At 39.6% G+C, this 25,046-nt stretch overlaps 1 protein-coding gene across 1 annotated transcript; it reads right to left on the bottom strand.

Moving 5' to 3' along the window:
• Window positions 1–7,402: 7,402 nt before the first annotated feature.
• On the bottom strand, window positions 7,403–11,758 carry LOC113022845 (protein transport protein Sec61 subunit alpha-like 1). The gene is made up of 12 exons (XM_026168720.1): window positions 11,529–11,758; window positions 10,632–10,699; window positions 10,429–10,494; window positions 10,253–10,331; window positions 9,941–10,072; window positions 9,671–9,780; window positions 9,401–9,554; window positions 9,145–9,305; window positions 8,866–9,063; window positions 8,549–8,740; window positions 8,380–8,456; window positions 7,403–8,288 (listed from the first exon to the last, which is right to left on the bottom strand). The coding sequence occupies exons 1-12, from the start codon at window positions 11,533–11,535 to the stop codon at window positions 8,102–8,104; spliced, it is 1,431 nt and encodes a 476-aa protein (XP_026024505.1). The 5' UTR covers window positions 11,536–11,758; the 3' UTR covers window positions 7,403–8,101.
• Between the last annotated feature and the right edge of the window lie 13,288 nt (window positions 11,759–25,046).

Raw genomic sequence — 25,046 nt, 5'->3', positions numbered from 1 at the left:
CGTTACAAAACAAGATTTAAAAAAAAGACTAGACAACGTATAAAGGAGGGGCATCTGTGGTGTCTCGGAAACGATGGCTAGAGGACGGCAGAATTCCTCTTTCTTAGGTTAGAAAAATATAATGCAAAACTGAAAACAGTTACTCGTTTAAGAATAGAAGAAGTTGAACTGATAACCCGAAAATTATATCTAATTTCTGTTCATTTTATTATATAAAAAAAACTTTATACATCAAAATAGTGTGAGAGTGATGCTCTGGCTTTTCTAAACTCTTTACAAAACACTCCCAAACTTGAGCGGGAAGATAAGGAATTATGTGGCGCTCCGTTATCACTTAAAGAAATCATAGACTGTGTAAGACGGCTGAAAATAATACATCACCGGGGACAGGTGGCCTTTCATCTCATTCTATAAATTATTTGCTCCCCAGTGAGCTCCCTTTTTTATTGCAACGGTTTAATGAACGCATATCAGTTGGTGCATAACCCTGGAGTATGACTCAAGGAGTGTTTACTCTAATTCCCAAACCTAAAAAAAGATTTGCGTTTAATTGACAGCTGGTGTCCGATGCGCTTATCAAATAATGATTACAAAATTTTGGCTCTTGACTTTGGACAGAAAATCACATTGGTATTATAACCAATAACTGATGAAGAGCAACCTGGCTTTTTACCTAACAAACATATTTCCAGTAATATCAGACTGCCTTGGATCTATTGGATTACTCATACTTCCAGATAATGGCTATATTCTGTTTTTAAATTTTTAGATAGGCCTTTGACACAGGTATACACCAGTTTTTACACCATTTATTTAAAAAGCATGGTTTTGGAGACTTTTTTTTGCAACGCGGTTAGAGTGTTATGTAACAATGCCAACTGCTGTATTACAGTTAATATGATGTGTAATTTGGCACCAGACATCATAATTTCATTCAATTTGATTTCATCATAACTTTTTCTTCTTGTTGCTCAGCTACTGTGGTCTCATATAAAATCTAGCAACTTACAGGGCATTTATATCACTAAAATGACAATTTTCATTAGTCAGCTTGCTAATAACACAACATTGTTTTTGTTTTTTTGTTTTTTTAAATATAACTCACAGATTTCTTTTGTTAAAATCATTGTCTAAAGCTTCTGGTCTTTTTCTTAAGCTTAAGAAAATGTGACTTAGGACGAAGGATTGTAATACTGACTCTATCTCACATATCCCTGTGAAAAACTTAATATTGAACTTAATGAATCACAGCAATGTTTCAATAACTTCAATCCCATAATAGAAAAAGTTTAAAAAAGAAGAAGAAGAAGATTAAACTCATGGTTTCTACAAGATTTGTCATTAAAAGGACAAATTCTGCTTTCAAAGTCTGAATCTCAAGACTAACATTCATCGCAAAATCTCTGCATGTTGACCCTTGTATATGTAAAACTACAGATAGAGCTCTGTTAGATTTTGGATGGAAGAACCAAATTCATTTTCTGAAAAAGGCTGATAACTTAAAGATTCCAACTTCCTTATGGAATTATAGTCCACATTATGCATTTTCATTGGTGAGTGGGGCCTTAATTTTTTGGGTCTGCAATTACAAAATTTTAACTTAAATATCTCTTAAATATATGCTATTTTACTGAGAAATATTTATGATTGAGGGTATAAAGGGGACACTTACAAGTAAGAGTCAGCTTGATCCCTCTGGGCTCTATCCTGGCCATTTGTGGCCACTTCACTTTTGAAAGTTTTTTCAACCATTTTCGTTCTGTTAATGCCAGTGGAATGAAACTTTCCAAAGGTGTGTATTTTTTTCAGATTTTTTACTTTTCAACATCAGCTCCTTAATAATATCAACAATATTCACTATACACCAAATTGTTCCTCTTGACTCTATCGTGGCCATTTTTGGCCAATTGAAACCCATTATAACCACCTTTTTTGATTCCTTGTTACTGACAGTACTATATCATGCGATTTAGGTAAAATTGCTTTCATTCTAAACTCAACACATGAAAATTATAGTTTTTAATGGTTTTTTTTACCAAATTACATCATTTACCCATTTTTGGCCAAGCAAGCAATTTCATGTAATATTCTGAGTTTCTAGTAGCAGCCTTTGATGGCTTACCACACTCCAATGGACCAAAATAATGAAACAATTTTGACATAGGTTTGATCTTAAGGATCTAATAGTTTGTGTTTGTGCATGACATTGCAGCACAAACATGTATTTGCAAGATAGACTGGAATAAATAATGACACATCAAACATTACATAGGCTGCAGTGAATTTCTGTGGATGCAGGATATTGAGCTTTGAGGTTCCCAGTCAAATTTAGCTTTGAAGCACCTGTTAAAAGCACTTTTACTCTTGTATTTTTCATAAAAAGATACCATACCCAAAATATTAACTCTAGAAACAAAAACAAAAACAAAAAAAACCCCAATCACAGGACATTTTGCAGAGTTCAAACCTGCAGCTGCAGCTGGAGCGCAAACAACAACAAACACTGTTTGTAAACGTGTCCTGGAGTTTATGCAGGTGCAGACAGAGCTACTGCTGTAAGTAAGCCTAACAGCTTCCAGATCATTTATTCTGGCAATATGGCAAGAAGGTCATCACTACTTCAAGCACTGTCTGTATGATCTGGTCAGAGAGCAAGGACAGCAAGCTGCCCTTGAAGAAAAGACATCAGCCCAAGATGAAGTAAGTTCCTCTCCAGAAGATGAGGGGACAATCTCCAAAGAGGCTGACAGCATCACCACTGATGTTGAGTACTAGCCATTGCCTGGATCCTCTTCTTTGGGGGAGGATTGGGGTTGGGGGCATGGAGGTGGAGGCCGAGCAGCTGATGGAAAAGAACATAGGAGCATTTTCTGAGACCGAGGAGCCGGTGACTGAGTGGATCCCTCATGAAAGGAAAACGATGTGGGTCCCACTACTGAAGAGAGACTGCTCTACAATCCAGTACCCACTGGTATCAAACCAGGGCTCACCCTGTATGCAGTTTCCTGCATTAGCAGCCTGAGATCTACTTTTGACTTTTTTTATAACAAAGGAGATCTTTTAGCTCCTGTGCACCCTTACAAACCTGCACGGGAGGCCAAGGTGTGAGGATTGGATGATTATAGGTGAAGTAGAGATAAAGCCTACACCAGAATAAAGCAATACATAGCATGTTGGATGACAACGCTGGAAGTTCTCAGGAAGTAAAAAAAAAAGACATGGGGTTCAGACTCCAACTGACGGAGGAGCTCCGAGGACAACGTCTTTCCTTTGGTCACCTTGGCAGAGGAACCCCTCAGATGAAAACTGGCACAGGGGAAACAACCCAGAGCTTCCTCCCCAGCTCCTCCAGTTGCAACAGAGGAAGATTTTGTTGTCTGTCTTTGGCTTCACCAAAACTACCACGGTGATATCCCACATGCCAAAGCAACGGAGGAATGTGCTTCTTTTGACAGCAACACACAAGGAACCAGCAGTCAGTGATGGGGAATAAAGGATGCGTGAAAGCAAGAAGCAATCCTGGACTACAATAGGCATAAATATTGCTTGGATAACTTAGAGAGGATGTTGGCACCTCGAGTTGTAGAAAGAAAACTAACTGATGGCTGATGGCTTTTTCTCCAATCTCCTGGATGTCTTGGGATATGATGCCTTTGTCCCGCCGGAAACAACTTTACTGAAGTGGGGGAGTCCTCTACAACCTACAAATGAAGAGTGATCCTGGGAGAGCTGGGACACATGCTGGTGACCTCAACAATTGCAGGACACCCTTCTCCTTAATTCTCAGCCACTTCTGCCATTGATCTCAAGATACAGTAGTCTGAACCAGAGTGTGACCCACACCCCACCAACGAAATGAGAAGAAGGTGCAAAAGGCGCACCTCCAGGATTGGAACAGCATCCCTTTGCACCAGGTGTAGAAAGTGTGCCCACAAAAACCACTCTAATGTGGTTAGCACATCTTGCTGCTAATGAGGATGCACAAAGAAGCACACACTGGAATATACATTTTGATCATTTTATTGGTCATTTCAGTGGTTATTTGGTCATTAAATTGTCTTTCTGGCCACTAACACACCATTTGTGATTTTCTTTTTGGCCATTCATTCAACCCCCCCCCCCCCCCCCCCCCCCACCCCCTAAAAAAAAGTAAAAATAAATCATTGTTACTGTTACTGACCTGCAATGATGATAAAAAGAAATATTGGGTTTCACCATTCATATGCTAAAAATGTGAACTTTATTACTATTACTATACTTTATTACTATTTTTACTATAATAATACATAATCTGACTGGTATTCAAAGGGTATAATATCTGAATTTGAATTATATTTTGGTTTTCATGACTAGGACCGGTGCTAATTTAAAAAAATCAAGTCAACAAAAGTAGAAAAATGTTTTAATATATATTAATTTTATAGTATTTTGTAAACGTAAACAGGGGGTGGCCATTTTTGGCCACGAACAAGCTGAGAGGGAGTTTTTTTGTTTTTCTGTTACTGCACCAAAAAAAACAAAGATACATAAAACTCATTGATACTTTTACTTATTGCTATGCATCTAACCTCCATCATGGTTAGAAAATAATTCAGTTTGCATGTTTTATTTGGAAAAAAATTGGGGTTTTGTGATTTTTTCCATTTATGAGTTCCTAGGATTATGTGATCTAACTGGTATTTAAAGGGTTAGAATTCTGAATTTGAATGAAATTTTGATTTTCATGAACAGCACTGATGCTAATCTAAAAAAATCAAGTAAAAAAAAGTGGAAATTTTTCTTAATATATATGAATTTTATAGCATTTTGTAGTTGTAAACAAGGGGTGGCCATTTTTGGCCACGAACAAGCTGAGAGGGAGTTTTCATGTTTTTGCTCTCTCTGCACAAAAATAACAATGCATTATAATCAATGTTGATGTGAATCAATTACATGACCCATACTCTACTATTAATAATACAAGAAATCTCAGTAGCAATGCAATTACAATGGGGCAAAAAAGTATTTAGTCAGCCACCGATTGTGCAAGTTCCCCCACCTAAAATGATGACAGAGGTCAGTAATTTGCACCAGAGCTACACTTCAACTGTGAGAGACAGAATGTGAAAAAAAAAAAAATCCATGAATCCACATGGTAGGATTTGTAAAGAATTTATTCGTAAATCAGGGTGGAAAATAAGTATTTGGTCAATAACAAAAATACAACTCAATACTTTGTAACATAACCTTTGTTGGCAATAACAGAGGTCAAACGTTTACTATAGGTCTTTACCAGGTTTGCACACACAGTAGCTGGAATTTTGGCCCATTCCTCCATGCAGATCTTCTCGAGAGCAGTGATGTTTTGGGGCTGTCGCCGAGCAACACGGACTTTCAACTCCCGCCACAGATTTTCTATGGGGTTGAGGTCTGGAGACTGGCTAGGCCACTCCAGGACTTTCAAATGCTTCTTACGGAGCCACTCCTTTGTTGCCCGGGCGGTGTGTTTTGGATCATTGTCATGTTGGAAGACCCAGCCTCGTTTCATCTTCAAAGTTCTCACTGATGGAAGGAGGTTTTGGCTCAAAATCTCACGATACATGGCCCCATTCATTCTGTCCTTAACACGGATCAGTCGTCCTGTCCCCTTGGCAGAAAAACAGCCCCATAGCATGATGTTTCCACCCCCATGCTTCACAGTAGGTATGGTGTTCTTGGGATGCAACTCAGTATTCTTCTTCCTCCAAACACGACGAGTTGAGTTTATACCAAAAAGTTCTACTTTGGTTTCATCTGACCACATGACATTCTCCCAATCCTCTGCTGTATCATCCATGTGCTCTCTGGCAAACTTCAGACGGGCCTGGACATGCACTGGCTTCAGCAGCGGAACACGTCTGGCACTGCGGGATTTGATTCCCTGCCGTTGTAGTGTGTTACTGATGGTGACCTTTGTTACTTTGGTCCCAGCTCTCTGCAGGTCATTCACCAGGTCCCCCCGTGTGGTTCTGGGATCTTTGCTCACCGTTCTCATGATCATTTTGACCCCACGGGATGAGATCTTGCGTGGAGCCCCAGATCGAGGGAGATTATCAGTGGTCTTGTATGTCTTCCATTTTCTGATGATTGCTCCCACAGTTGATTTTTTCCACACCAAGCTGCTTGCCTATTGTAGATTCACTCTTCCCAGTCTGGTGCAGGTCTACAATACTTTTCCTGGTGTCCTTCGAAAGCTCTTTGGTCTTGGCCATGGCGGCATTTGGAGTCTGACTGTTTGAGGCTGTGGACAGGTGTCTTTTATAGAGATGATGAGTTCAAACAGGTGCCATTCATACAGGTAACGAGTGGGGGACAGAAAAGCTTCTTACAGAAGACGTTACAGGTCTGTGAGAGCCAGAGATTTTCCTTGTTTGAGCTGACCAAATACTTATTTTCCACCCTGATTTACGAATAAATTCTTTACAAATCCTACCATGTGGATTCATGGATTTTTTTTCCACATTCTGTCTCTCACAGTTGAAGTGTACCTCTGGTGCAAATTACTGACCTCTGTCATCATTTTAGGTGGGGGAACTTGCACAATCGGTGGCTGACTAAATAATTTTTTGTCCCACTGTATATAAAATTGTGAGATTTGAGGTTGTCTTCCAGCTAGTGCAGTGGACAAACTGGTGTTTAAAGGGTTATTTAAATTTAAAAATTAAAAATTCTTTTATATTTATGAAAAGAACTGAAGTTAGTTAAAAGCTTTATGCAGAAAAAATGGCAAAAAACCCCATAAAATAATAAAAATTACAGACCTAATCTTTTGGTGGCCACTTTTGGCCACGAACAAGCTGAAAGGGTGATTTTGAACAAGCCCAGAGGGTTTAAAGTATGTGTTCAGCTGAGGACTCCCCACACCTCTGTGGGTTTTACTTTCCTCCCACAGTCCACAAACACGCTTGTTAGGGTAACTGTTAACTCGAGATTGGCTGTGGGTGTGCATACAACAGTGTGTGCCTCTCTCTCTAAGTTAGCCACATTGCCAGTTTAACTCAAGTGTGGAGCAGGTATCTCAAACGACAGTGACCTCTACAGGAAGTCACAGTTACAGCACCCAATAATGCCCTCCTCTAGATATAAACTTTTAACTAAATAGTAACTCATTATCTACGTGTTGGTTGCTGTATCAATAACATGTGGCAAGAATAGTTGCTACTGTAAATAAAAACAACAACAACAACAAAAATCAAAACAATTTCCAAGTGTATTGGAAAACAAATCCTGTTTTTTTAATAACACAATTATGTCTGTTACATAAAGTAAAAACAAAAATGAGACCCCTTTTTCCATCCCTATCAAACCCACCCTCATCCCGACCATCTCGGCAGTTTTGTGCAGCGATTCAGTCTGGGAATAAAAAGAGCATGACAACACAGACAAACACTTTCCTTTGAGGACCCAGAGACAAGAGGACAACCACTGCGCCTTACATCAGACCAGAGTGAATATAAACATAGTCCATGAGATTTAAAATCAAAGCAAAGGTAAACTGTATGAGATTACCAGAAACCTTATCAGGAGTACAAACATATCTTATCTGTACTTTCCATATCCTACTATAGGCTCCCAGAAACCTCAAAATGATTGCTAGGTGATGAACAAGGTGGCTTTCTTTCAGTTCCCCCTGATATATCCAGGCACAGTGCTTTCAGCTTGAAATAAGCATCAACATGCTGTGTTAGTGTTCCTTGAACATGCTGCAATGATCAATGCCTGAGGTCATTCAAAGACAGCACCTCAAACTTTTTTTTAAGGTCTTCTTTAGCTGATAAGACAGTCAGTGGGGATTCAGGCAGCCTGCAGAGAGATGGGTAACTGCTACTGGGACAAAAAAAAAAAAAAAAAAAAGGAAATAAAGACACACAATACCATGCTCAACCCTGGACGTAGCCAAAAGTTTTCTCAGCATTGAAATGCAGGAGCAGTGTGGTGGAGCGCAAAGACGATGGCATAAAATTGACGCCTTCCAGCTGCAAAACAGACTGATTGTACATATTGCAACATAAAAAATAAAAAAAAACATTGATAGGGGTGGATTCTTTTGTGTCTGTCGCAAAAAAAAAAAAATTAGTGTTTTCTAGAAGAGCAGCGCTGACATGCTGCCAACTTCACTCTGCTCCTTCACGAAGATCTCGAAGTACTGGTAGATGATGGTCACAGCCAGCAGGATTCCTGTACCTGAGCCGATGGCACCCAGGAAGTCTGCCATGACTGAGAGCCCTCCTATACAGAGCCCACCAAATGCAGCAGCTGTGGGGATGTACCTGCAGATAGAAATTGGACAGAAATAAAGACTTAAATATTCTGCAAACATTAAACCTAAGAGCACATTTCCAAGTCTTTTTTTGTGTGTACCTGTTAAGTTCGTGCACCATGGAGGTCTCTCTGTGTCCTCTCATTACCATCTGCTGCTCCTTGAGCTGCTTCGCCACCTGAGATGCACAAAATAAAAATTGGTGGACATATTTAATACATGACTCTGACATAATGAAAACCCTACATGTTTGCACGAAGACACACTTACATCTTTGGCAGAGGATCCTGAGACCTCGATCCAGGTCTTGGAGAAGAAGGCACAGGAGCCGAGCATGAACACAATGTAGATGACGGCGTGAACGGGGTCGTCTAGAACCGAACCAAACGATTCAGGTGGAGAAAGGTAGTAGCACAGACCGCCCACTGGGTAGGCACGAGCTGGTCCTCCACTCGAAGTGTCCTAAACACAAATATTGTATTTGTACTGAATAGGGTGGAGATGAGCCATGGCTCCTCTTAATAAAGCAACATTTAAGTCGCCTGCTTCATATCTATGCTGCCATGACTTGGACTAAATGTACTTACAGACCAGGTTCCCAGGAGGTTGACCAGGAAGTTGCCACTGAAACGTGTTGAGAGCATCTGAGAAATCACATACAGATTGGAGACCAGGGCAGACTGGAGGATGATGGGGATGTTGGAGGTGTAGAACAATTTAATGGGGTAGGTGTTGTATTGGCCACGGTAGCGTGCTGACTTGATGGGCAGGTCAACCCTGAAGCCCTGATGAAGAAACATTTGATTTAATACAATGCATATTCCTCAGAGTCGAATAAAAATCAGGTGAGATAAACAGTAAGTCACCTGGAAGTATATGACCACTGCAAACACAAAGACAGTGGCGATGAGGTTCATGAGGTTGGGCAGGTTCTGCCTGTAGAAGGCTTCTCTTAGAGCACGCACTTTGTCTGTACGGGTGGCCAGCAGATGGAAAAGAGCGATGATGGCTCCCTCAAACTCAGTACCTGGGAAAGACCCACAGATTAAGTGAGTGTAATATAGATACACCTCGCTCTGCAATCACTCAGCTTTAAAGCCTTTTGTTTCTTAGTGCCAATACCTCTGCCAGTGTTGACAGTCGTGGGGCTGAAGGCCTTCCAGACGATGGTCTCACAGATATTGGTTGCAATGAAGAGAGAAATACCAGATCCCAGGCCATAACCCTTCTGCAGCAGCTCGTCCAGTAGTAAGACAATCAGACCTGCAACAAAGAGCTGGAGACAAAGGCAGGAGTTTAACGCTCTTCTTGACAAATGCTCATTTTGTAGGTAGGTTAAAAAGTTTAAATCATTTTTTTCATATGGTGTTAGCAGTTGTAATTTATATTAACCTGGATGATGATGAGCAAGCATATCCCAGCACCCATCTCTGAAGGATCTCCATACATGCCAGTCATGACATACACAATAGCCTGTCCAATGGTGATGATCATTCCAAACACTGCAAAAGTACATCAAAAAATGTGAAACAGGCACAACTGAAATGAGAGCTGTTATGAAAGTGCAAGCATCAGAGTATCAAAGACATCTTTAAAGCTTCAAAAAGGTACGTGACAGCTTCTGAAAATAGCAACTGTCTGATGAGTAATAATAACACCTACATTTCTGAGCTCCGTTGAAGAGGGCTCTGTCCTTAGGAGTGTCTCCCACCTCAATGATCTTGGCACCAGCCAGCAGCTGCATAATGAGGCCTGAGGTGACAATGGGTGAGATACCCAGCTCCATCAGAGTACCTGAAGAACACAGTCAGCGTCACAAACACAAAACAACTTTTGACCTTTGACTTACGACACGTGATAAAAGATTACGTCCTGCATGACAAGACAGTGGGATTAGATTATTTCTCCTTGGCAAAGTCACAAAGAACGCAAAATGCAAAGTTCTTTTGAAACCAATTAAATATAAGTAAACACCTCGGTTGGAGGCCAGGATTACTCTCATCCAGTAGAAGGGATCTGCTGAATCTGATGACATGATGCCAAAGAGTGGGATCTGCAAGAACAAAAAAAAAAGAGAAAAAAAATTATGCAACAAAGCACTATGACCAAAAGCACAACCAGTAGGAAGACTGTCACTGACAGATACCAACCTGGCAGCACACCAAAAAGATGAATAATGTGATGGCGGTCCATAGTACTTTTTCTCTAAACTGAATCTGCAAGGTTTAAAAAAAAAATAAAAATAAAAAAAAGAGGAAAAACAGAGGAGATGATAAGCTGTTGTTCGCATTCATTCATTGTGTAAATCATCACCACTGTGTACTAATGTACTAAACTAAAGCTCAAAGCTTACCTTTCTTTCTGGTTTCTGGATTTCTGGCAGGACTGCACAGAACGGCTTGATGACCTCCAAAAATTTGACTAAAAAGAGAATGACGAGTTAAGAAATGTATATGCATTTACACCAAACAACACATCAAGCAGCTCTACAATGAGTATCGACAACATCTGAGCTTTTGTTCCTCTTTAGCCAGATCTACTTTGATGCTACGTCATCACTAACCAGCAGCTAAACAGCTGGCAGCAAAACCAAACAAGCCAGTCTCGTCATCACGCTAAAATGCAACAACGAGGATGTAGAAAGGTAAGCACAGCTGGGAGTTACTAATATTAGGTGTGTGCTCACTTTTAGACCGCTTACGGTGGAGCTGCCTAATGTTTTGTCACCTTGATCCGATCTATTAATCAATGAAACTGACTATGACAGAAAGTGATTTCACACACGCTTCGGTTCTTTCTTTCTTTTTTTTGCTCCCCAGCCGCACAGAAAGTCAAACTGGACTTAAAAGCCAGTTACATTATAAAAGTGAAGGGAAAGTAAAGACCTCTGTGCTGTACATGGTTAGTTCATTTAGCGTGATGCTAACTGGCGTTCAATCACAGAACAAGTTATCCATCATTTTCTAAGATGAAGAGTTGACACACAGCTCAAAGAGACACACAAGAGGCATCCCAGCGTGATATAAATCACTACAATGGTACTTAATCCAATCGAAAAATAACTAGGCTGTGAACCTTCTCCCGTTATGAGCTAGCTCCAAGTGCCACATAACCTGGCCAAGGTTAGCCAATTAGCTTCTCCGACGAGCGCCGAGTGCCCTTTAATGTTCGAGATTTTAAAAAGGAAAAATATAGCAGGTATTTTAGGGCACCAAAAACAAGCATATACACAAGAAAACATAACACGTACTTCCCATGGTGTCCTTAGTCCGACTCCTGCCGTGTTACTGGTATCCGTTTGAGTGCTGTGCAATTTCAGTGTGGCTCCATCAGCCGCTCCGTGAGAAAAGAGCGAGCCGTAGAGACACGTCACCAGACAAGCCGCTACCCCACGTCACTGCTCCGAGCCCAGCAGAGCCGACACGAAGCCCGCTGCAGGCCGTCCACAGCTCGGTCTGTGAAGACACGTTGCCAGAGCTGATAAACCAACAATATTAACTCGGAAAATGCGTGATTTTAATTTTTTAACATTTATATTCTAGCAGCTATATCACAAAGTCCTCCTACCCTACAGGGGGCGCCCCAACCTCCAGCGAGCGTCATTTCCTTCTTCGGTTGAGAAGACGACAAGCTGAAAGGTGCTTTGCTGCCCTCATTGGTTTCCACCAATAAATGTAGTTTCCACATAAGTTTTACTATCAGTAGTGCTCGACGTGTGTTTCAGTGCTGACGGCATTAAAAACATATTTGTATTTACCTCTTATATCGATGCCTCATAATTACAGAAATAAATCCTCCTGGTTACCCTGAACTTCTAGAAGCACACAGACCCCCAAATAGCCCCACCCCAGTGTTGCCCAGCTTAGGTATTTGAGAAGATATTTAAGAAGATGTTCTCCTGGTAGATTTGGTATGGCCCCACTTTCCCTATTCTTCAGTATAATTAGATTTCAAAAAAGTACACATTGCTTCAGTTTTAAGCTTTTATGCATAATAATTGACACAGTAAAATCATCACCTGGTTGGTCCTTGGCAGGCGTTAAATAAACTCAGTCTCAGACAAACAACAAAACATTGCATCTTATGCCATTTCATTAGTCATTTTGTAAAAATGAATCTAAAGTTCAGAAACAGTGTGTGACAAACTAACTGCACTCTTACTGCTTAGTGCTAGGAATAGAAGGTAAGTAGCAGCCAGCGATTAACAATCAAATCAGCTGACTAATCTGATTATCATTTAATAATTATTTGAACAACAAATGTGAGAACATCTATAAATGTAGGGGTTTGGCAGTATCCTGCACTGGATCATTCAGGTGTGTGTTAACACAATGGCAAGGAGGAAAGATATCAGCAGTGAACTGAGAGCTAATTAATTTCTACATCATACAGACCAGTTTGTTCTTAAGTGGACGACAAGGGAAACTCCGCTTTCTGTCAGTGTAAAGATCTGCAACTACACATTAAGTCCCAGATGTATCTCAATGTAAGAAAAAGAATGGCATTTTCAGCAGTCTCTGTTTTTTCCACATGATGTGTATAATTATAGAAAAAGTTCTGGTTGTATATTGCCTGAACCTAAATTTCCATCGATCACGAGAATCATGAACATTTCCGTCATTTCCTAGGGGCTTGTGTTTGACATCCCTGCTTTAAAATATCAGTTCTCACCACTAGAGCTCAGTGTTGCTATAGCCTTGATGTAAAGTGTGTGTGTGTGTGTGTGTGTGTGTGTGTGTGTGTGTGTGTGTGTGTGTGTGTGTGTGTGTGTGTGTGTGTGTGTGTGGTTCATGATTTTTTTAAAATTCACTGTTGATTGAGTAATTAAACAACCTCCACACATAAATCCATTGATTTAGGGCTGAATTTCTGTGCGAATGTCATCACTTTGTTATACTTTGTGAAGTCTTCATTGGTATTTAATGGTGACGAGCACTGACCTGTAGATTCAAATAACAGCACAATGTCAACTGAATCTTTCAGCCGGCTGTCCGTCTGATCAGTCAGACTCTGTGGACCTGCTATAAACAATAACTTGATTTGTTTTTCAGCAGGAAATATACACACACACACACACACACACACACACACACACACACACACACACAGTGGAGGGTGGCTGGGAGCCTGCTCATCTGCCCTAAGATAAAGAGATATTTGTTCATGTGGTTACATAATGACCGCAGAGCTGTGAGCTAACAGTGAGGTGAGGACAAGCAAATTCCACACAGCCTCCCACCAGTCTCTGGTTTTCCCACTACTTTGAATTCTATTAAAATCCAAATTAAATTTTTTCCTGCCAGTCATGTGGAAACTAAATACAAGTTATTACAAGTATGTGTGCATATATTTTTTGTATTACATGGGGTTTTTTCCTATAGAAAACAACTGAATCAAAAATTCATGGAAAACAGCAGTCTAAAGACGCAATAGGAAAATTTCAAGCAAATGAAACTATAATGTCAGTCAGTAAATGTGCACTTCCATGGAGGATACGGTGGCTGTCTGCAGCCTTCAATTATGTATTACATGAAACCTCAAGCCACAGCAGAGAGACTCTTCCCACTGTTTTGCATTTTAAATTTGCATCTTGCCAGAGGCTCAGGTGCTCAAAGTCAAACCTATCCTCTGGGCTGGACCCAGGAGTTGGTGAATGTAAATCTGACGAGATTTCCTCTTTGGCTAAAAGCAAAAAGCTCCCAGAAGGGCAAACAGTGCCTTGTTGAACTATGTTTTAATGCTTACAAATGAGACCTCACAAATTTCACATTAACTGACTTTTTAAATTCTGTAACAGAAATAACTATAAAGTAAATATTAAAGCCTGTCAGTGTAGTCAAACAAATTACAAGTGATTAAACTTTATAAAACAGATAAATATGAGTTCAAGCTGAGATGTATGATAATTATTTCTAATGAAACCAAAAAAGACTTTGCTGCACTTTTTTGTGGCAAAAAGAAAAATTTGGAATCAAGACTGTTCTTTGGTAACAAAATTATTTTGGTGGCCTAAAATGCAATACACCTCATGATGCACAGGACTTTTATCATATAGACAGGCCTATTAAAAGTATAGGGATATTAGATCATTTTAGGAAAACCTAAGATAACGCAATGGATAAACTACCACTGCTTTCCTAATTTTGTTTCATTTAAAAACATTTTAAATGAAACTTGGAAGTGAAACTTGCTTTTGCTGTAAGGCATAAAAATGTAATCAATTTCTTTCAATGAAAAGAATAAAAATACAAAAATAAACATTTTCTGGCATTTCTTTTGCTAACAATAATTAAAATGGTGCTTACAGTATTGTGCAAAAGTCTTGAGTCACTCCTCGTGTCTTCATATTTTGCTAGAGGAATGTGAGGTGCAGTGAAATGTGAATTTGTACAGTCCAATGTTTGGAACGACCACATTTATTCTTCAACACAGCTTGAACTCTCTTGGTCATTTCTCTAAGTAGTAATAGTTCTCCACGGTCCTTGGAAAACACTCAAAGCTCTTCTTTAGATGTTGGCTGATTTTTGCTCTGTTCTCTATTAAGATGACCTCACACTGGGAAATCAGTAACTTGTTTTGGGTATCTCCTATGGAGGGCAGATCCAGCGGGTCAAGAAAATTTTTTATTGTCTCAAGGTCTGCGGCTGCCGGTTGTGAATACAGTCTCGTGTAATATTTTTTAAATTCATTTTCTATCTCATTAGGCATATAGTATAATTTGTTACTATCCAAATTTCTTACTTTATCAATAATCCTTGATCTCTGCTTTTTTCGCAGTCTACTGGCAAGTATTTTAGTTGCTTTGGGCCCTGATTCGTAATAGGTTTGTTGCATATACCTAGCCTTTTTTTCTACTTCTTCTTTTAGTAATTCATCAATTTGGTTTCTGATGTCTGATATTTCTTCTAGAATTTCAGGATTTTTAAGTAGTTTATGTTCCCTCTCCAGATGTTTAAGTTTTTCTATCAAATTTTTATATAGGGCCAGTCGCGCTTTTTTTTGTGCTGCTGTTAGGGCTATGAGTTTTCCCCTTAAGACTGCCTTTAATGCATCCCAAAGTATAGTTGGGCTCACATCTCCTGTATCATTGTCTTCTATATACATTTTTATATCTTCTTTAATTTTCTTAACATGTTCATCCCTATTTAAAATACCCAAATTAAGTCTCCATGCTGTATGTATTTTCCTATTATCGAGACTGATTTCTAGACTAATCAAACTATGGTCTGAGACATCTGCCACACCTATTTTACAATCTGTAACATTATGAAGTTCTTCAATATTAATTAGAAAATAATCAATTCTCGAATATGTGGCATGAGGTGCAGAGTAGTGGGTGTAGTCCCTGGTTTGAGGATTACGTGTTCTCCATACATCAATCAGTCCCACCTCTTGTAATATTGTATTCATAAAATTAGACAAACGATGTTTACATGTTGCAGCACTGGTAGTGTCAATATCCCGATTTAGCACAACATTGTAATCCCCTGCACATATCACCAGACCTTCAGATTCTTGTGTCACTAAATTGAATACTGATTTCACAGATTACAGATAAGGAACTAGATACAGTTATTGCCGAACAAAAAACAAATAAAGCCCCAGGAAGCGATGGCTTTCAGGCTGAATTTTACAAAGTTTTCAAAGAAGAACTCAAGCCACTTCTTCTATCTTGCTTCAACTGGACTCTGAATCAGGGAATAGCTCCACCATCATGGGGAGAAGCTATTATAACAATCTTACCCAAAGAAGGAAAAAACAAAGAATACTGCAAGAATTATAGACCCATTTCCCTCCTAAATAACGACTATAAATTGTACGCTTCGATCATTAGCAAAAGACTCCAAAAATTTGTACCAGATCTGATAGAAGTGGATCAAACTGGATTCATCAAGGGACGTCAGGCACAGGACAATATAAGGAGAGTCTTTCACATTATTGACAATGCAGAAAAAACTAATATCGGTACTGCGTTAATTAGCTTAGATCAAGAAAAGGCATTTGATAGCGTAAGCTGGCTCTTCCTATTTGGAGTATTGGAAAAATTCGGGTTTAAGGACAGCTCAATACAATGTATAAGGACAATCTATAATCAACCTACAGCTAGAATCAAGGTGAATGGTAGTCTGACAGATAGAATTCGGCTATATAGAGGTACAAAACAGGGCTGTGTCTTGTCACCAATTCTTTTTGCTTTATATGTTGAGCCACTAGCACAAGCAGTGCGACAACATTCAAAGTTGGAGGGGGTATCCCTTGCTGGACAAAAACACCTTATTGGATTGTTTGCTGATGACGTTATTATTTTTCTACGAAACCCTGACAAGTGCTTCCCAATTTTGATGCAACTATTCCATACCTTTGAATACTTATCAGGCTATAAAATTAATGTATCCAAAACACAAATTCTATCATTCAATTATATACCCTCCCAAAAGATCAGAGACGAATACAAATTAAATTGGCACTCGAACAACATGAAATATTTGGGCGTAACCTTGACAAAATCATTATCAGATATGACGGACATAAACTATAATCAGGTGGAGGGCAACATTAGAAAAGATCTAGAACGGTGGTCGGCAACACCTACAAACTTCTACTCAAGAATCCAAATAATAAAGATGAATGTTCTCCCAAGACTGTTATACATGTTTCAGTCACTCCCACTTCCTATATCTCAAAAAAAACTCAAAATATGGGACAAGATGATATCAAGGTTTATTTGGGGTGGGAAGAAGCCCAGAATAAGACTAACAACACTGCAACTCCCGAAGCGCAAGGGAGGGATGGCCTTGCCGAACCTAAGGGAATACTTCTATGCAGCCCAACTCAGACCACTTGCTGGTTGGTGTAGACCAGAATATGAGGCAAGATGGAAGGAAATTGAGAAAGAAATCGAGGGAAACAACATTCAGATTTTTATCTCTGACAAACATTTAATGACAAAGAATAAAAGTGGAATGAATCAAATTGTGAAATTTACATTAGATATATGGCACACAGTAATAGAAAAATGTCAGTTAAAAGAACAATTATTTATACTCAGATGGTTTAGACATGATAAAAATTTCAAGGCAGGACAATTGGACCAAACATTCAAACAGTGGGAACTAAAAGGGATTACAGCAGTTTGTACCCTTATGAAAAACGGAGGACTAATGAGTTTCCAACAACTAAAAAACAAATACAAATTGGAAAATAGAGATTTCTTTAGATATTTGCAAGTTAGGGACTACTACGCAAAATAAATAAAATCTGACTGGCTTGGGAAACCACTGGGGGTTGTCGGAAAAGTAAAAGATTGCTATGAAAATAAACAATTTAAAACTATTTCCACCTTCTATAGGTCATTAGAAGAAAATAGACAAGATTCAACACTCTATATTAAAAAGAAATGGGAAGTTGAACTGACCATAAAAATAACAGAGAAAGAATGGCTCAATATGTGTGAATTGCAACACAGTACAACTAATTCGCCGTTGTGGAGGGAATTTTGTTGGAAAAATTTGACACGTTTTTTCATTACACCCAAAATAAAAAGCAAACTGACCTCAAGTTTACAAAATTGTTGGAGATTGTGTGGAGAAATGGAAGCGGATCATTCTCATGTATTCTGGAAATGCATTAAAATTAAAAAGTATTGGGAAGACTTAAAAATGAATATGGATAATATTTTGAGTTATACATTCCCAAATACTTGCCAAGTGATGTATCTAGGAAACATAAAAGAATACATACAAAAAGAGGACGTGTATTTAGTCAAAATAATTCTGGCCGCAACAAAAAAAGCAATTACAAAGAAGTGGTTACATCCAGATCCTCCCACCCAGCGGGATTGGATCAGTATTGTAGAGGATATCTCAGAGATGGAAAAAATAACACTCAACATTAGACTGATGGGAGGTAAATACGACAGACTATGGAGGAAGTGGAAAACATTCAGAAGTGACACAAATGAAATAACATAATAGGTTTTCTTTTTTTTTTTCTGCAATGTGATAAATGGAGAAAGATATGTAAACTCCAGACTCTATGTTTGTTTATATGTATGTCTGTTTGTTATTTTCTTTACTGTATGTCCACAATGTCAAAATAACCTATAAAAATTAAAGTAAAAAAAAAAAAAAAAGATGACCTCACACTGTTTCAGTAATGTTAAGGCCCAGGCTCTGGGTGTCATGGTCTGTGGTGGGTGGCAGGAATTTCCATAAGGCTCCTGAACTTACCTGGGATCCGCCCCTGGGCAGGGCCAACTCCTCCAGCTCCTGCACACCTGGAGCCTATTGCAGGCAATCAAGCCAGAGGGATTTAAGCCACACGTTGATGTTCATTCACTGCCAGTTCGTCATCAACCCATGTTGTTAACAGGCCTTATGCTTCAAGTTCTTGCTGCGTTTTAGCTTGCTAGCAAGACTTTCTTGTGCTGCAGTTGCTGGATTCACCTTGGCTCACGCTCTACCTCAGAATACCAAGCAAACATTTTGACTCAGGTCAACCTTGCCACGCCACTCTATGTGCCCTACTGCAAGTAAGAATTGCTACTCTTACAACTTACCACTTCAGAGCTACCTCCATTACCTCCCTGACTCCACTGTCTTCTCTCTTCAGTGTGACTGTTCCCTGCTCAGCTCCACTCTGCATCTCAGGCCCCATTCCCTCGCCACGTTTCCCAGGCCACGCCACATTAAACTCCACGTCTTATTGGTTTTTTGTCCTTGCTACGTTTCTTGCACTTAAGCCTAATAAATCATTGTTACATCATCTGCTGTCTCTGCTCTGGGTTTCTGCACCTGAGTCCTGTTCAGTACAGACCACTTGGTCCCGTGACACTGGGGAGGTCAATACATGGGATACATGGCTCCTTTGAAGCAAAATATAAAGAAATGAAGGGTGGCTCAATACTTTTGCGCAATACTGTAAGGAGAATTTTAATTGTCTGCACATTATGTCTTACCTATGTTTAAAATAGCAGTTTTGCAAATATCAAAATCTTCATGACATAAAATAACTGAAGTCTTTCAGCTCTTCTTCAGGCTGACTTTGAACACTTCATCTGGTACAGAAAAACATCATCCATCACCATGTTTAATCAGCCAGTATGGATATTTGACCAATATGAGAAACCCACTTACTGCCAAGTAAGGCCTTAGAAGTCCTACCTGATTTGTCAGCTAATAACTGTCCAACGACGTTACTGGCTTTCTACAGCTGGTAAACATGCTGTAATTAAATTCATTCATTTGGATGTCAGTTAATTGTTTCTTGATGAAAAGCAGCAACACTCCCTCTTCAGTCGCAGGGCGAAAAAGAGACTTAACAAAAAAAAAAGCCATTAATTAGTTTAACTTTCCCTTCACATACTGCTGCGGTTGTAAAGTACATCACGTATCATCATATCCATGATTTCTGACCTCAGTTTCAGAATAAATTACACCCTGGTGTATTCACCTACACATAAGCAGACACATATGCCTCCACATAGTGATGTCGTCTAGGGTGACACAGACGTGCAGCCCGACTGAGCAGTGGGAGGCCAGTCGGGTAGTTTGCGTCTGTTCCAGATGACTCACAGATTTTTATCCTTATTTTTAGAGATGTGTGAATGTAAACAGTGAATTGTGCCCAAGGGCGTGGAGGCATGTGTGAGCCTTTACTCAGTCAGTGGGCAGCTGTCCTCAGCAAATCAGGGAGGTTTGGGTAATAAAATTGCATTAAAGAAGCTGGGAGTGGACTGAAACCAGTAGAATAAAAGGCAGTGATGTCCAGTCAACCCAGTTTTATGCTTCCTTCACACACAGGTACAATAGTTTGTGCTCCTCAGTCTTGTTTAATCATGACTTTATAGATACTCCCGAAATAACACCTCAGTGCCCAGTGCTATTTAGGTTATTATATATATTGGTGTTATATAAACCCGCCACTGAGGATAGAGCACATCGAAGCATAGTTAGAAAGAGAAAGAAATGGGATGTAGCCTTGGGTGCCGTACCTGAATTCTCACTTTATAACACCATGTCTGGTGTCTATCTGTAAAACAACAGGAGGCCATGAACTCGCTTTGGCAGTCACCTATGACCGTAAAGCCTTCCAAACAATGGTTTTATGTATTCACAGTATTTATCTAATTTCCAACTAAAGCCTAAACTGATGTAATCCATGACTAATCCTATAGAGGCCTAGCGGAGTAGTACAAATCCAGTGACACCCAAAGTCTGGTTTAAGAGGTCAGAAAGTCTTTCTATTGATTCGACCTTCATGGGTTAGCTTGCACAAATAGTTTGTTTATTGTTAATCTGTTTTTGTGATGCTTCATTAGAGTAATTAAGAGGTCAGTGTAAATGAGGATGATAGGTTGACAGGGATGTGCACAACAAGCGCCTCAGGCCAGCTCAGTGCCTGGTAGACAGCGTCACCGCCAACGTTATGTAACACACTAATTACATCTTGGCTCGATTTCGCCTGTCCTCTGTTGCGTGTGTGAACCATTTTTCTGGCTCTTTCTGTGACTGGACAGTCCATTTGATTCCATTCAGTGGTTAAAACCCGCTAGACATGGGCTCTCCTAGTGTTAATGCTGCTCTGTGTGTAAGAGCTGGATGAAGTACAAGAGCTGGGATTTGATGAACTGAATGAAACAGACAGGAATGAGGTTATGACATGATTTTATCATGCTGTGATAAACAATCACTTCCATTATGTCATCAATTTTCAGTATTTACTCTGATTATTTCATGTCATTTCCAGACAAAGAACATTTTTTCTTTTTGTTTGTTTGTTGTCTAGTATTAATCTCAAGTTTTACATAGTATATTCCTAATTTTTGAAGCATTTTCATATATACAGTACACACATACACCATTTCACATTTGCACTGCTTGTGTGGAAAAGGAAAGAAATTGACCTCCTGTGACAAGGAGTCTAGATCTTAGGGAGCATGTTTTGGTAAAATGAAATTACACAATCCCATATTTTGACATTAAAAGTCCCTTTTTAATCATTGCAATAAAAAGATCTTCATGGCTGAATACTGTCATACAATAAAGTACCACACTAACTTCTAACTATCATTTGTCGTGGGTTAATTCATTTCACAGCACATCTACGTCACATGCATATCTAAAATGCACATCACAGAAAAACTTTCCATTTGGATTTATATGTTGCAATAAAAAATCCTGATGTTGCTCTGAGTAAAGGGCAGCTTTCTCCAGCACTGACCTGAAACCAAACTGTGTGACTGCATAAGCAGGTTCTGCATCCACACACAAACAAGCACTCACACAGGTGTGTTGTCATATCCTGGTGGTGACATCTAATTGACATAATGCTTTCCCTAGCTGTTTACCTTGACCCTAACCATAACCTAATTCTAACCCTGACACTAAAACCACATTTTGAGTCTCGATAGTGACTTCGAACTCGTGGGGGCTGGGATTTTGTCCCCATAAGGGCTGTTGGTCCCCACAAGTATAGTAAACTTCCAATTTTTGGTCCCCACAAAGATATGCAAACATGGTGCACACACACACACACACACACACACACACACACACACACACACACACCTCACTGCTGCCTGAGCTCTTATCAAATTTATGTATATTTTTTAAAGCAGGTCAGGGGATTAATCCTCACAATCATCATATTACACAATGGTTTTTTTTTTCTGTATAATCCCAATGTGTGAGAAATAGTAGAAAGGTAACGACTCCATTCAGTTGTCCTGCCTTGCTTTCATCTCCCTCTTATAACATTATTGACCCATTTATGTAACTGCCTGTGCAGGGCTCGTCACTGTCGAGTAAGCTCAATTTAACACCTGTCAAAATAGGCCTGGCCCTGCTTCTGACTGATGCATCTCCAAGTTTCTGTCTATATCTGAGCATGAATATGGCAAAATTTCACAGTTTGCCTACTCACAGCTAAATATTTTGCTTCTATGTCCTCATTCAGCTGCTCATTTTGTGCTACTTTACTGAGTGTAAATGAACTGCACGCATTAAATTCAATTCCAGCCGTATAATCTGAATCTATGCGTGGTATCTTTTGGTCTGATGAGGCTAGAAGTTTGCAAAACAAACCTTACAAACAGGATATGAAGCTAAATCTTGTCAAGTAAAGTGTCTAGGTCAATCTGCTGAAATAAATAGCACAAAAACATGTAATGGTATTAACAATATAACATCAATAAACTGGTTTTGGCACGATAGATCAGTGCAGTGTCCTATAGGAGACATAAATAGCACAGTGTACTTTCGCCTCAGGCTGAGGCAGCAGCTCTAAATTCTGTGGAAAACAATGGAGCAATTCTCAGATGGCAGTGAGACATATGATGCAGCAGATCACATGTTAGTCACTGGGCAGTTAGTCTTCATACACCTAACATTTTTCATTATTGATTATAATCTTGAATTGACGAGTCCTTAAATCTATTTTATATTTCAAACCATAAGCTGTAATGCGCTTGCATGTGGGTGAGTTTATGTAGGGTTAGCAGAGGGACTGATCTTAAATTTCGTAGAACCTATCAGGATTTCACGCTGTTCTCAGGTGGAGGAAATTAAAAATAGATTTAATGGATGTTTACCAACAACTGAAACTGCAAACACTTGAAATTAAAAGCAGAAAGCTGTGTTATTTTTCCCCTCTCATGTTTGCATGTTGAGGCATATCTCTGTTTGAGCACGAGTCAAGGATGAGTCCTTTAAACATAAAAGAAGAACCAAGAATAAAGTGGAGCAGGCCTAATCTGGGCTTTCCTCCATAAGAACTGAAGACTCGTGGAAGGGGTAGTTGTATAATAATAGTTATTAGATAACTGAAACACTGAGGTACCGAGATAAAGAAATGAGCTGACAGAAGTGAAAAAACAAGAATGGCCTCAAACTTTAGTATGAATTTCAAAGCACTCCTTGCAGCAGGTCTTTGTCTTTGTTTCACATGCAGCTGCCTTGAATGTGCAAGAACAAGCGAGAGCGAACGGTGTGCAAGGAAAGGCTCGGCGCTCGTAAGATGTTAGAGCAGATTTAATGAATGAAGCCTACGGGGACAGAAAGTGTATTCATATAGTGATGAGGAGGGGGATTGTTACTCTGGCGTCCCAAAAAGCTTTGACACTATTTCATTCCCGGCAAAGGCTGCTGTTGCCATGGTGATTTTAACCAATGTTATGCAAGTGCTCCACTTCCAGCAGCAACCTTCACAAAGCAAAGGGGCACAATGATGCACATGCTCACACACACACACAATGTCTCATAAATAAATAAGCAAGAATTGTAGCGTAGCGCAACAGTGAATCTGTGTAATATACGTGCTCACACGCATGCTCACAACACAGTGACAGAATGGGATCTCATTAATGGTTGAAAGCAGCCCACTGACCCTGAGGCTGTTATGTAACACTGGTTAATACCCCCCCCCCCCCACTCTTCGCAGCACAGTGGAGACGGAGAGCTTATCTTCTCCATCCTCTCATCTATCAGTCTCCCCATCCCTTTGCATGCACACAACTCCAAGACATCACAAAACTGACAGCAGCTCCGCAGCGGATCCCTGGCACTCCATTTAACATGGCAAACACTGGGGTCTGATGGACTCTTGCTAATACAAATACAGTAAGTGCTCATAAATCTTTCCCCTCTTACCAAGACTAAAGCAAGGGTGTCAAGCATAAGGCCCAGGGGCCAGGACTGGTCCACCAAAGACTCCAATCCAACTCACTGGATGGCTTTGGAAAATGTGAAGGGCGGCTTACGTTTTGGGCTTTTAACTGTATCGGCAAAAGTTTTACAACTTTTCCTACTAATGAAGACCTGTCCCATGGCTATTCATACTACACCACAGTTATTAAGTAACATATAAACAATTAACAACTCCATTAATAATAATTCCATCATCTACCATAGAAATTTCAGGTTTTTGTTTGTTCGTTTTGGTTTTTTTTTTTACAATGAGTCCACATTTTGAACACACATTTTCTATGAATTAACAAAACCATTTTGTTTTACAATTACAAGACACTCCGAGGAATGAGCTACCACAACTGTCTGCTCAAACTGTAGGGGTTTGAATTTATATTGTAGTCTCAAAGTGATACCGCAGTTACAATCAGCAAGGTTCTAGACTGTGATTGCCAACCCAGTGGACACGCGCTTTCCCTAAATTTCACTCTGCTAATTTTGTGCTTTTGTGATGTATTGAAGTTTATTCCATTTGTTTAATAAATTTCTTTGGTGAACTGTCAAAAACTGTGTGCGTCCTCCCCTTTTGTCATTGCCAAGCAACGCTGTAACACAGTATTAAGAGCAAGCATAGGTCAACCAGTGGGATCAGTGCTGTAAGCAGATTATCACACTATACTGCAGAATTCCAATAACACACAAATATAAAATATTTTACCTGAGTTATTCTCAATATTTAGCCAAACAAAGACTTAAATGTGCATTAATATTATCACACACGCACATACAGAGGCTAACAAAATCTTCAAAACAATGATTATTAGCCATTTTGTATTTCCCCATTTAAATACAATGACTGGTTTAGGGAAGTATGTCTATGTCAGACCTTATGAGACAAACCACTCACATTCAAAATCACGCCAGCATGTAACAGATGGTGATTCGCGGGCAGTAATTCAGCACACGCTGTGCTTTATTTTTATGCTACTATAACCAACACCATATCTGAAAAATGTCTTATAATACTTGGGTTCTCATTTTACAGGAGAACAGCGTGTGCGGTTGTGGATGATTACAGCGTGCGT

This window comes from Astatotilapia calliptera, chromosome 5 (genome assembly GCF_900246225.1).
Source record: "Astatotilapia calliptera chromosome 5, fAstCal1.2, whole genome shotgun sequence".
NCBI classification, from domain to species: Eukaryota; Metazoa; Chordata; class Actinopteri; order Cichliformes; family Cichlidae; genus Astatotilapia; species Astatotilapia calliptera.
Note: the sequence above shows the minus strand (reverse complement) of the source record. Positions and strands in the feature narration are given on the sequence as shown.

What these genes read in the sequence shown, in the direction of transcription:
- LOC113022845 (XM_026168720.1), bottom strand. An exon ending in GACTGTCAACACTGGCAGAG is followed by an intron (nt 9,306 to 9,400) that starts GTATTGGCACTA and finishes GGTCTTTCCCAG; the next exon opens with GTACTGAGTTTGAGGGAGCC. An exon ending in CAGTGGTCATATACTTCCAG is followed by an intron (nt 9,064 to 9,144) that starts GTGACTTACTGT and finishes TTTCTTCATCAG; the next exon opens with GGCTTCAGGGTTGACCTGCC.